The sequence below is a fragment of the Trichomycterus rosablanca genome, chromosome 11 (assembly GCF_030014385.1).
Source record: "Trichomycterus rosablanca isolate fTriRos1 chromosome 11, fTriRos1.hap1, whole genome shotgun sequence".
NCBI lineage: Eukaryota > Metazoa > Chordata > Actinopteri > Siluriformes > Trichomycteridae > Trichomycterus > Trichomycterus rosablanca.
Genome location: NC_085998.1, coordinates 34,727,734 through 34,739,535, shown reverse-complemented (window position 1 = coordinate 34,739,535; position 11,802 = coordinate 34,727,734). Strand labels below are relative to the sequence as shown.

General features: G+C 36.0%; 1 protein-coding gene across 1 annotated transcript; it reads left to right on the top strand.

Annotated features, from left to right (window-relative positions):
• Nucleotides 1-4,343: 4,343 nt before the first annotated feature.
• slc23a4 (solute carrier family 23 member 4) lies at nucleotides 4,344-10,885 on the top strand. The gene is made up of 12 exons (XM_063004798.1): nucleotides 4,344-4,385; nucleotides 5,247-5,387; nucleotides 5,690-5,847; nucleotides 7,279-7,438; nucleotides 7,527-7,708; nucleotides 7,817-7,937; nucleotides 8,029-8,185; nucleotides 8,543-8,796; nucleotides 8,880-9,044; nucleotides 9,142-9,250; nucleotides 10,317-10,412; nucleotides 10,583-10,885. The coding sequence occupies exons 1-12, from the start codon at nucleotides 4,344-4,346 to the stop codon at nucleotides 10,837-10,839; spliced, it is 1,842 nt and encodes a 613-aa protein (XP_062860868.1). The 3' UTR covers nucleotides 10,840-10,885.
• Nucleotides 10,886-11,802: the final 917 nt, after the last annotated feature.

Genomic DNA, 11,802 nt, shown 5'->3' with positions numbered 1-11,802 from the left:
TCTTGTGTGGCGAGTGGCTACCGTTTCTGTGATGAATGTGGTCTGGGTGTGTAAAACATGACGATAAAATCTTAATAAATAAATAATTACTAGATAAATAATTACAATGAACCATTTTCCTAAAAAAATCCCAGCAACTCATACTGAAAAACAAGACTACATTTAGTTGCTATTACTATGCACTAAATTTACAACGTGTACACTGAAAGAACACCATTAACCCTCTACAGCACGCATTTTGGTGCTACATGAAAAAAATTATTCCACATTATTTCTAGGTTTATTTTGGGACATTTTATTGATAAAATATATATTTTTATTTTATTGACCCCCCCCATCAAAAAAAAATTTTTTTGTTGCCTAAGGGCAACGTTGTGCAACAATGGTACAGATTCTCAGAGAAAATGATGAATAAACAGATCATAATTAACTACTCAGAGTGCAGTACTAAATCAGAAAATCTTTTTAAAAATCTCAACAAACAATTAAAAAGGAAAGAAAGAAGCACTAGAAACGTGTATTTTTTTGTACATGGGTATTTCTCGAATTTCCCCCATGGGGATCAATAAAGGAATCTTATAGGTTTGTATTATGTAGTGTGTTGTGTCATGCACTAAGAGTGAAGTTCTTCTCTGCTGTGATGTGGTACGTTACACTTTTTGCATATCATTTTGGGCATTCTTGTGAACCCAGGAACCCTGCATCTTTATTTATTGTCACACATTATTGGCCAGTGTAAGATATTGTCCAGTCTGATATGTTGGTTAGGGATAGGTGCTGTGGGCCACTGCTTCTCCCTCTTCTCCTAATACTGTTGGGAAATCCCACCACTGGGTCGCTCTCTCTTCCTGACACCTTATTTGTAATTGCACAAACTATGTGCAAATTGGGACTTAAAGGCATAAAGATACATGAGGTCACTTCTTATTATGCCATTGTTAGCACAATTCTATCTGTATACATGCCAACATTTCACTGGCTGATGGAGAAATGTGTAGCCATTCAGGGAGTACTGTAGAGGCAAAGGTGTGTTTTCCATCAAGGGATTTAGGAAAAACTACTGTCATCTTCTGACAAATTGTCTTCTTTGTTCTCTTCCTCACTGGTGTCTAGAGTATATTTCCAATACCAACAAAAACACAATAATAAAACAATTAATGCCACAGCTTGATGTTGCTCCAATATTCCTCAACTTCCTTTTGTATGTTGTCTGCTGTACGAAATTAAAACCCTATATTTTCATTATTGCTCAAACCTTTTTCTACACTCCACTCCTCCTCATTGTCATTGCTGTCTATCTCACTGTCTTCACTATCAGATGGCATTGGCCTAACATGGCGATCCTGTCTTCCATAAAACACGTTTATGTCCATTTTTTATCAAAAAGCAGGAAAAAAGTTAATTTAAATGAGAAGAAAACACATTTGAATTTGGAGCTTATACTGTACACAAATACATGTGATAATACATGATAACATCCTAAAACATAGTCAGCAAAAACATCCTTGAAAAGTACCCCTTAATGCACAACGTTGCCCTGAGGCAACGACAAGAAAAAACTAATTTCTAAACATGCAAAAAAACAAAAAACTTCATAAAACCCGACAGAAGACTTCTTTACACCTTCACACACATGCACATATTTTTTATTTACAGTCCAAGTTATTTTAAATGAGATTAATAAAGCAAAAAATCTCATGTTTTTCTGATACCATGTGCTTCTGTGACCATGTGTCAGAAAAGGCAGTCCCACCTTAAAATGATGCTTGATGGTGAATCTCAAACTTTATAAGATTGTTTTTTGATATTTTTTTGACCATTCTGGTTGATTGCAATAATTAAAAAAAACAGGCACTGGACATGGAGCTTAAGAAAACTTTCTGTTGCCTGAGGGCAACGCTGTGCTGTAGAGGGTTAATATGTTTTTACAATGAGCCGAGCTGATCCCGTTAAATTTGTAAAGTCTGAACAAGACTAAAATCAGAGATGTCCTTATATTTCTGACATCATGCTGCCATCTACAGCGTCACTGGAAGGTCTGGTTACTGAACAGCTTACATCCTTGAGTTTTCTTTTAGCCGGGGGCTCTTCTGATAGGGCACAGATAAAATCTGTAAAAACTGACAAAGTCCAATGTTCTCATATCCAGGTTAATAAGCTAAATTGCTGTATTAAATGCCTTAAATCTCACAATGTATGAACTCACATTCTTTATAAAAAAGTAATTAATGCAGAAGTGGTTCACAAAACCATCCTTAAACTAACTTTAATAATATTTTACTTTATTTCAAGGCTGCAAAAAACTATAAAGAACTTGAATTTATAAGACTTTTATGCCTATATTATTTAATCACAGAAAAAAAAACAATTTCCCAGACTGTCATGCTCTTTATGGCTGTATGCAAACCTTTAACTTCAAATGTAATTACAGTAAATGAAAGTGTATGAATGCATGTGAGAATGCTTGTGCAATTCTAAAAGTAGCTACGAATGAATGAACAGATTTGTGCTTGAGCGTGGCCTTAATATGAGTCATGTGATTGAAGCTTAACCAGAGCTCTGTTTTTTTATATACTGTAAAAAAGCAGAACTAATTTTTAAATTTGCATGGTTTTCCAAATAATCATATCTGAAATTATTAAATTAAATGTATGGCAGGTATATTTACATGAATTCATTCATTAATTATTGGTAGGGGGTAATTTAGAGTATTTCTTTATTTAGTACCCATTTCTTCATTTAGAGCATTTCCTTTATTTATTACACTTCAACTTCTGACATGCTGTCAAAAACCTGGCTCATAAAGTGGTATATGAAAGAACATTTTTTTTAGTTCCAAGGACTTAAATTTTTTAGTTTGCTGCACCCTACTGAAAAACAGTAATTTATGAAATAGCCAGTAATAGACTTTGGTGTGTGTGTACTATGCACACTTTATTATATTTGAAATTTAAAAACAAAGTAAACTGTTTCCGTATTGCACCCACACACACAGCTGTCTGCTTACACACACCAAACTGCAAACAGTTAATACTGTTTGTTCATAACATCATTGCCTCTTTATAATGATATTCTTTGTCCATAAAGAGAAAGTTTATGTCATCCATCTGTTTTATTTTTATTTTTATTTTTTTACCCCTTTTTCTCCCCTTTTTAGCGCATCCAATTGTTCAGTTAGCATCGTGCTTCCTCTCTGTCTATGCCTCTCTGTCTATCCCTGCTGGTGATTGAAGCTAACCCGTATCCCCTCCGAAACACGAGCAGCAGCCAGATGCATCTTTGCCACCCACACATTGACGAGTTTGGCGCCACCCAGCGTTGCATGCGGAGAGACACACCCTAAGGGCACCCTCTCTCATCTCTGTGCAAGCGCCTCCAACCAGCCGGCAGAGAACGTAATCGCATTCTGACAGAGAGAGACCCGCATCCGGTTCTTTGTCCCACCCCCCATATGAGCAACCGGCCAATCGTTGCTCATATAGCCACTCAGCTTCGAACCGGTAAAGCAAAGCTGGATTCGATACCACGTTCTCAGAATCCAGCCCTGGTTGCAGCGCGTCTCTTTTTACCGCTGCGCCACCTGAGTGGCCTCATATCATCCATTTTTATGCAATTTGAAAATGACTGCTCACTCATCTGGTTGCAGTAAAAACGGCATGCTAGTTTTAACATTTAAATGTATTCACATCCTGCAAGTTTTAGAGCTTCAGCAAATAAATTTTAAAGATATGGTAAATTTAAGATCTATATTGTAGAAGTGGCAATTAGTGGCAATCCCAGACTTAATTTAGTATTCACTACAAAAGTGTGCCCATGCTTGACTGACCTGCCTGCAGTCCAGATCTGTCTGAAAAGCTTAATTAATAGGAAAAATTATGTAACATGCTTCTTCTCCAATTTTGTGAGTGTGTTGCAGGCATCAAATTCTAAATTTGTTTATATTTACAGATTATTTCGTATTGAATTTTAGTCAGTTAAAAATGTTCAGAAGATTTAACAAACCACACATACTTGATTTTATTGCATTTTACAAAATGTACCAACTTTTCTGGAAATGGGGTTTGTAAAAGTGCAGGAGTTTGCTAGTCAGCTGCTATGGTGAATGGAGTTCACATGATCATCTAACTAACAAGTCTTCTTTCATTAATAATCAGCTTGAGCAGGAGCCACGGTGCCTGTCTAATGCTACTCTGCCCTCCTTCTACTTCCACTCATTCACATTCTCTCCTCTTACTTCTGCTGCTGCTCTTTATGTTCTCACTTTGACTTTGCCTTTTGCTTACCTTTTTTTGGAAGGTGAAGTTTACAGATTGAGACCTCTGTCTCAGGAATTTACTGGACTCATGGCTCCAGAAAAGGATAGAAGTGACAGCTATGGCTTTGCTGTAAGTATTTTTAGTAGTGTTTACTTGTGAGACAAGTTTAAATAATGAGAATGAACATTAACTTTTATGCTGTGTTTACGACATATCATGTGGTGCTGCATGGTTTAAAGAAACACTCTTTTAGTTCATACCAAACAAAAAAAATATGATATAAACTGTTATTGCTTATGTGTGGCCAAGATACGTTTTTGACAAAGAATATATAAATCAACCACATTTAAAAGTAAAATTTGTCAGTTCTAATTTACTATTATATTTAGTTTTACACTGCCGTGATTCTATTACACACATGAGCAGGACAACAACAATATAAACATTACCATGCCAGTGATGATTAACAGAATTAAAAAGACACCACCTAATAAATTATTACCAAATATCTTGTAAGGGAACAACAATGTATTGACTGGTTTGCTACATCTGAAACAATTTAAACTATTATTCACAATGTCTCTTTATGTTTACATACAGACCTACATTGCCTTGATTTCTGATCTCTTTTTGACTAAACAATTGATAAACACACTTCTTTGTCCAAATGACCTTTCATAAATTTAAGTTTAATAGTCCAAGAACCACCAAAACAGAATTGCCTTGAATAAGGATCTGTTGGAACATGTGTGACACAGCCACAGCCAAGTAGTGATTTTTAAGCTTCTTATGAGGTTGATTGACTGTGAGCAGTTGAACTGACAACCTTCTGATAACTATTCCAGTACCCAAACCTCTAAACTACCACTATTTTGCCACTCACTACCGTTCTTGTTCTTTTCTTCTTGATCACTGTTTTACTACATGAAATGCTATGCTAGTTAATCCCTCACCACAAACATTCTTTTGCTGGTAATGTTTACTTTTTAGGTTGACAAGATGGTCAATAGTTTCTGTACCATATCTGGTGAGCAGGATGCAGACTTATCAGAGGAGACAGACAGAAACAAACCAACTTATTGTGTAACAGATGTGCCACCATGGTACCTCTGCATCATCCTAGGAATTCAGGTCAGTGTAATCTTTCTTTGAAACTGCCAACCTTTCAGGGATTTCAGTTCAGGGATTTTTCTTCCCTACATTCCTTTCCTAAGAGGAAGTGAATGACTTTTTAGTAATTAGATAGTTAAAGCATGTGCCTTAATGAAACTTTGTTCTTCATTAAACAGAAAACAAATCATTATTTTGTGTGTACATTTCAGTTCTTAATGTTCAGACTTAAAAATGTACATCAAATAAACTTAAATACATAGGTAATACTGATTGTATAATTGTATGCAATACTGAATTGTGTCATTCTGTCTGTCTCTTAGCACTGTCTGACTGCATTTGGTGGAATCATTGCCATCCCGCTGATCCTCTCTCAGGGTCTTTGTCTGCAGCATGATGGACTCACTCAGGGTCTCCTGATCAGCACCATCTTCTTTGTTTCTGGGATTTGCACTTTATTACAGGTTATCTTTGGCATCAGGTAGCCTATATCTTTAAGTTTTCTTACACATTCAGTTTTTATACACATTTATTTGTGTATATTTTATTTGTATTTGCTAATTTGCATATGCATAAAGTAAAAAAAAACATTGTATGTACATTTGAAGTGAATATATGAATGGGTTGTATACCAGATAACAAAAACAATAGTGGCAATTTGCAATATCAGAGTATTGTGACATACAAGTAAAACCACAACTGCTGGACCTCTGAGCAAGGCCCTTAAAGTTTCACTGTTATGCTCAGTCATGAGTTATTTCAGGTAAAGTTATATTCTAATGAATGCAAACTATGAACCATATGTGAACCACAACAAAATGTACATAAAGTTTGTGAAATAAAGCATGTGGCAACATAACATGAACCTTGATCTACAACATATCATAGGTGGTAAAGAAGATAAAGCTGGGTTTTAACGTTGCATGTGTAATTAGTCTATTATATAAACTGATCTAATTAGATCTGATAGCACAGTTAAGATGTGACTGGTAGATTTTAAGGTAATGCAGTATACATTTGCCTGAGGACCTTAAGTTCAGTAAACACAGCAGTAAGTTTCTATACAAAGAGCTCAAATACTTGTGTAATGCTCCTGGTCTGTTTGAGTGAGACTACCGTAAATGTATTATCCACTGACCACGACTACTATCTACTGACCAGCAGAAATCAGAGATGATAACAGGATTAGAGAGGAATTTAGAAGCCTGGAATATTAGGATGTTTTATATGCACATTCCACAGGTTTTCATTATCTTTACAAAACAAATCTGAGATCAGCAAACAAATTATAGTTATTAAAGCCATTTTAATTTTAACTTAAAAATGCACCAGTTTTAACAAGTATATGCTAAAGTTTGTGCATCCCTGGCTAAATTACACACTTTAATTTTTAAAGTGAACAAGAAATCAACACATATGGACTTTTAAAAAATAAATTAAAATGTTATTGCATACAAATATTGTATGTTTAATAATATATATTTACTAAATCTTAATATGATTTCCTTTAGATGCAAACTGTGAATATACAGTATATAATTAATACAGGTTTCAAGTCATTTAGCTTTTTAATATAAACCTACTATTACTATTACTATCTAAAATGAAGACATCATGCACCATAATAAGAATAATTTCAATTAAGAAAACACTGGCATGCAGTGTAATGGGTGGTGGAGTGGTTATAGTTCTGCTTCGGAAATTAAAGGTGGCAATAAACTGTGTTTATAGATAAGGTTATGGTAGAGACAAACAGTAAATATTGAGTGTTTGATTAAAAAGCACAGGAGGGTATATTGAATTAAGATTAAGATGGTGATGAAAGAGAATCCTTAACATTGGTTGAACTAAGAACTTGAACTAAGAATTTAATTGGTCATAGATAAATACAACTCTTCTCTTATTATAACAGGTTGCCTATTCTTCAAGGTGGGACTTTTACTCTTCTTGCACCCACAACAGCCTTGCTGTCCATGCCAGAATGGACTTGTCCGGCCTGGACACAGAATGCCAGCCTGGTCAACACATCTTCACCCGAGTTTATTCAAGTCTGGCAGAGTCGCATGCAAGTAGTGAGTGATAATTTTTGGCTTGAGGACTGAAAAGATTGATTAAATTGCCAAGTACAATTTAAAAGTTCTTGTTTTGTTTCCTCGACAGGTTCAGGGTTCTATCATGGTGGGCTCCCTGTTCCAAGTGTTGGTGGGATTCACTGGTCTTATTGGTCTGATTATGCAGTTTATTGGTCCTCTGACTATTGCTCCCACCATCTCTCTGATTGGCCTTTCCTTGTTTGATTCTGCTGGCACGAGTGCAGGAAACCACTGGGGCATCTCAGCCATGTGGGTATCTATTAGTGTAAATGGTTTAGCTCCACTGACAGTGGGAAATTTAACGTGTTGTAAGACGTTTAATAACATCTGGATGTGACATTTGTGTTACCTTTTCAGGACAACATTCTTGATTGTGCTGTTCTCTCAATATCTTCGCCACATTGCCATCCCCATTCCCACCTACAACAGGACCAAGAAATTTCACATCTCCAGAATTAATATCTTTCAGATTCTTCCAGTAAGCACATGGCTGCGTTATTCATGATTCTAAACATCAGGCTTTATTGGAGGGCTACATAAATCATTTTGTGTTTGAAATTGTTTTACAGATCCTCTTGGGAATCACTGTTTCATGGCTAATCTGCTACCTGCTGACTACCTATAATGTCCTGCCTTCCAATCCGGAGCAGTACGGCTATCTCGCTCGCACTGACATTAAAGGAGATGTAATAAATAGTGCACCTTGGTTCAGGTTTCCATATCCAGGTATGGAACCACAATGTTTGTAATGCTTTTCTACATAAAGAAAACTTTCTGTTCAGTCAGTCACATCATTTTTCTCCCTCACCTTAATAGTTGGGCCCAAGTGTCTATAGTGTTCTACTTTCCCTCACCTTAGCCCAAGTGGCTAGTCTCGTCAGTTCTGGGTGAAAGTACTGCTGGGATACTTCTGTTTGACTGCTGCTTTTCCCCATGTCCTATTTGTGTTTTTATTTACTTGTTTTCACCCTACATTGCCCTTCAAAACAGGTTACAAATTATACTTCAGTTTAAGTACAAAGTCAAACACTGTCACAGGAAATTGTAATATTTTTTAATATTAAAATGTGTTTCTTTATTCAGGCCAGTGGGGTTTACCAACCATAAGCCTTGCAGGAGTGTTAGGAATCTTCGCAGGAGTCATAGCTTCAATGATTGAATCAGTGGGTGACTACGTTGCCTGTGCTAGGTTAGCTGGTGCGCCACCCCCACCCAGGCATGCAATCAACAGAGGGATTGGTATCGAAGGTCTGGGCTGTCTGTTAGCAGGGGCTTGGGGTACAGGCAATGGGACCACCTCCTACAGCGAGAATGTAGGTGCACTGGGCATCACTAAGGTAAGAAGACCAAAATTACCTTTTAATCATTAAAGCATTACATGTCTCAGAAATAACTGAGTGAAACTGAATAATGTTTGCAGGTTGGCAGCCGCATGGTGATTGTTGCCAGTGGTGTCATTATGATTATAATGGGAATGTTTGGAAAAATTGGTGCTATATTTACAACAATCCCAACACCAGTCATGGGAGGAATGTTCTTAGTTATGTTTGGTGTCATAACTGCAGCTGGTATTGCTAATCTACAGGTAGGAAAATATTATGAACATTCTGCATTAAGACAAAAATAAAACAAACAAAACAGAACAAAAACTGTGTTTGATTTGATCTTTTTTACTTTCACAGTATTCAGATATGAACTCCTCTCGTAACATCTTCATCTTTGGATTTTCTATGTTCACGGGGCTTGCTATTCCAAACTGGATTATAAAAAATCCCTCCACTGTAGCTACAGGTATCTTCACTAGTGATACATTATAGTGTAATCATTATGAGAGTTATGATTAAACACACAAAGCAACACTACCTAAGACTAGACACAGACTAGAATAGGTTACAGCTTAAATATTGAACACTTATTAAAGGACAGTATGGACTAAGTCAGAGTAACTGTGTGGAGTTTGCTTGTTCTCCCAGTGTCTGCGTGGGTTTACTCTGGGTGCTCCGGTTTCCTCCCACAGTCCAAAGGCGTGCAAGTGAGGTGAATTGGAGACACAAAATTGTCCATGACTGTGTTTGATATAACCTTGTGAACTGATGAATCTTGTGTATTGAGTAACTACCGTTCCTGTCATGAATGTAACCAAAGTGTAAAACATGACGTTAAAATCCTAATAAAACAAAACAAACATTTACATTAATTTGATGGTGTATAAAGTTATAGAATGTAATTTACCTTTGTTGCATAGACATCTAATTTCTTAATAGTATAACTGATTATAGTAGGTGACTTCATTGTGCTTATTTAAACTGGGCTAAATTAACTAAATCTATTAATAAGTACATAATACAGTGTTTTCTTGCTAAGATGAGAAAGAACACCCAAAGATGATCGGACATTTGTTTATCTGGCCTTCTGCAAAATTAAGAACCACAAAAACAGGTTTGCCATAAATTATGAATCTGGATGAAATGGTCTACAGTCAATGCTTAACAAAGCCACTAGTTTAAAGGCTAAATGCCTAATAGATGCCCCTGCAACATCTTCAGTCGAGCTTTGGGGTGCTGGTTTTGGAGAGGAAGCTTTTTTTTACTGCTTAACTTGTGTTAAGGAAGAACTAACAGAGCTGTCCCTTTAAATTTTAAAACTTGGAATCTAAAGTTCAGTGTGATTAGCACACTAAGAATGTCAGTGTGTCATCAACTACACACCAGCAAATGAAAAACCTTTTTTTGTAAAAATACTACAATGTCTTTGTAGAAAGATCACTTATTAACACTTATTCACAGCAGTAAGTACTTTATTTCGTAATTCCTGTTAATCCTAACCTTATTTATGTACACATATTACCATGTTTCAGGTATTTTGGAGTTGGATCAGGTGCTCCAGGTTCTTTTAACGACCAGCATGTTTGTGGGAGGATTCTTTGGCTTTATACTTGACAACACAATCCCTGGTGAGATTAACTCTATATTATTGCCACTGAAAATCATTATGAGTAATAAAATGCCAGTCATCTGCCCACCAGTTATTTCTAAATTGGATAAATAAACATGCCACATGCTACATAAATCAACCTAATTCAGTAAGATAAGCACAGCTTTCGTCTTCTTATTTCTCCTGCAGGGACAAAACATGAGCGAGGCATAACTGAATGGAACAAGGCTCATAAAGACGAGTCTGACAGCACTGTAGAAAGTGAAGATGTGTATGGACTTCCCTGTGGTATCACTTCCTGTGTCTCTTCTTACTCCTGTTTTAAATATGTACCATTTTGCCCCTCACATAAAGCAAGGCCACAAAATAACACATCCGAAATTCTAAAGAACCAGGACGAGCCGGGCAAAAATGACACACAGATCATAGTAGGAGTGGCACTTTAATTTGTATGAATGTTATGCTTTGCTTATATATGATGTAATTTGCTTGTTTGGAGGCACTAAATGCAGCATCTATAAGCTCTAAACCTACTTATGTTCTGAGGCAGCTGCCTGAGATTTTAATGTGTTCATTATACTTCATTATACTTTTTTATGAAAATAAAAATGAAATATTGAAATGTAAGACTTTTCTACAACAAGTATTTGTGCCTTTATGGCACAAAGTGTTTCCAAGTGTTCCCCGGTGGAAATGGAAACACCGCAGCCTTGACCAGAATAAAGTTGTTGATGAAAATGACTAATACAACTGGATCTTACTTTTGAAGAAGTCACAATAGGTTCACTTATTTTCTAGACTGGAAATCAATAATATTAAAAATACATAAAAATTATTTGTGTTTTATCAGTTTGGACTGATACATTATTATGCAGATTATTATTTCCTATTTTTATGCTGGTCATAAGTACGTTTTGTTTGGTCTGTTACGTAAGGAGGTTTTGGCTGTGACACTGTGATTAACCGGGATAAAAAAGTGGAAATATTAAAAAAGAAACATTATTAAAGAACTAGTTTGAGGTTGTAAGTTCTCTGGCTGCACTCCACACTGTTCTGGTTCAAGTTTGTAATTTATTACTTTTATCTTGATAAATGATCAGAACCGTTTTCTCATGTTTTCTGTCCTGGTTCACAATCTAGAACATCTAGCTGGAAATAAATTCTGTTATCAGTGGTAATACAGAACATATCTTATTTCATACACTTACATAGTCAGTTTATTCTTATCACTTTGTTTGGACTTTATTATATTAAATAAATTAAATGTGACTTATTGTGCTAGAGTTTGGTTTTGAATACAGTCTGGGGAAAAAGACCTTCTGAAAACATTTCCAGACTGCTAAACGGTTTAAGATCAACACATCTGTTTGACATGGCTAGGCAATATTAGAACAAGTCAAGTAGAACTC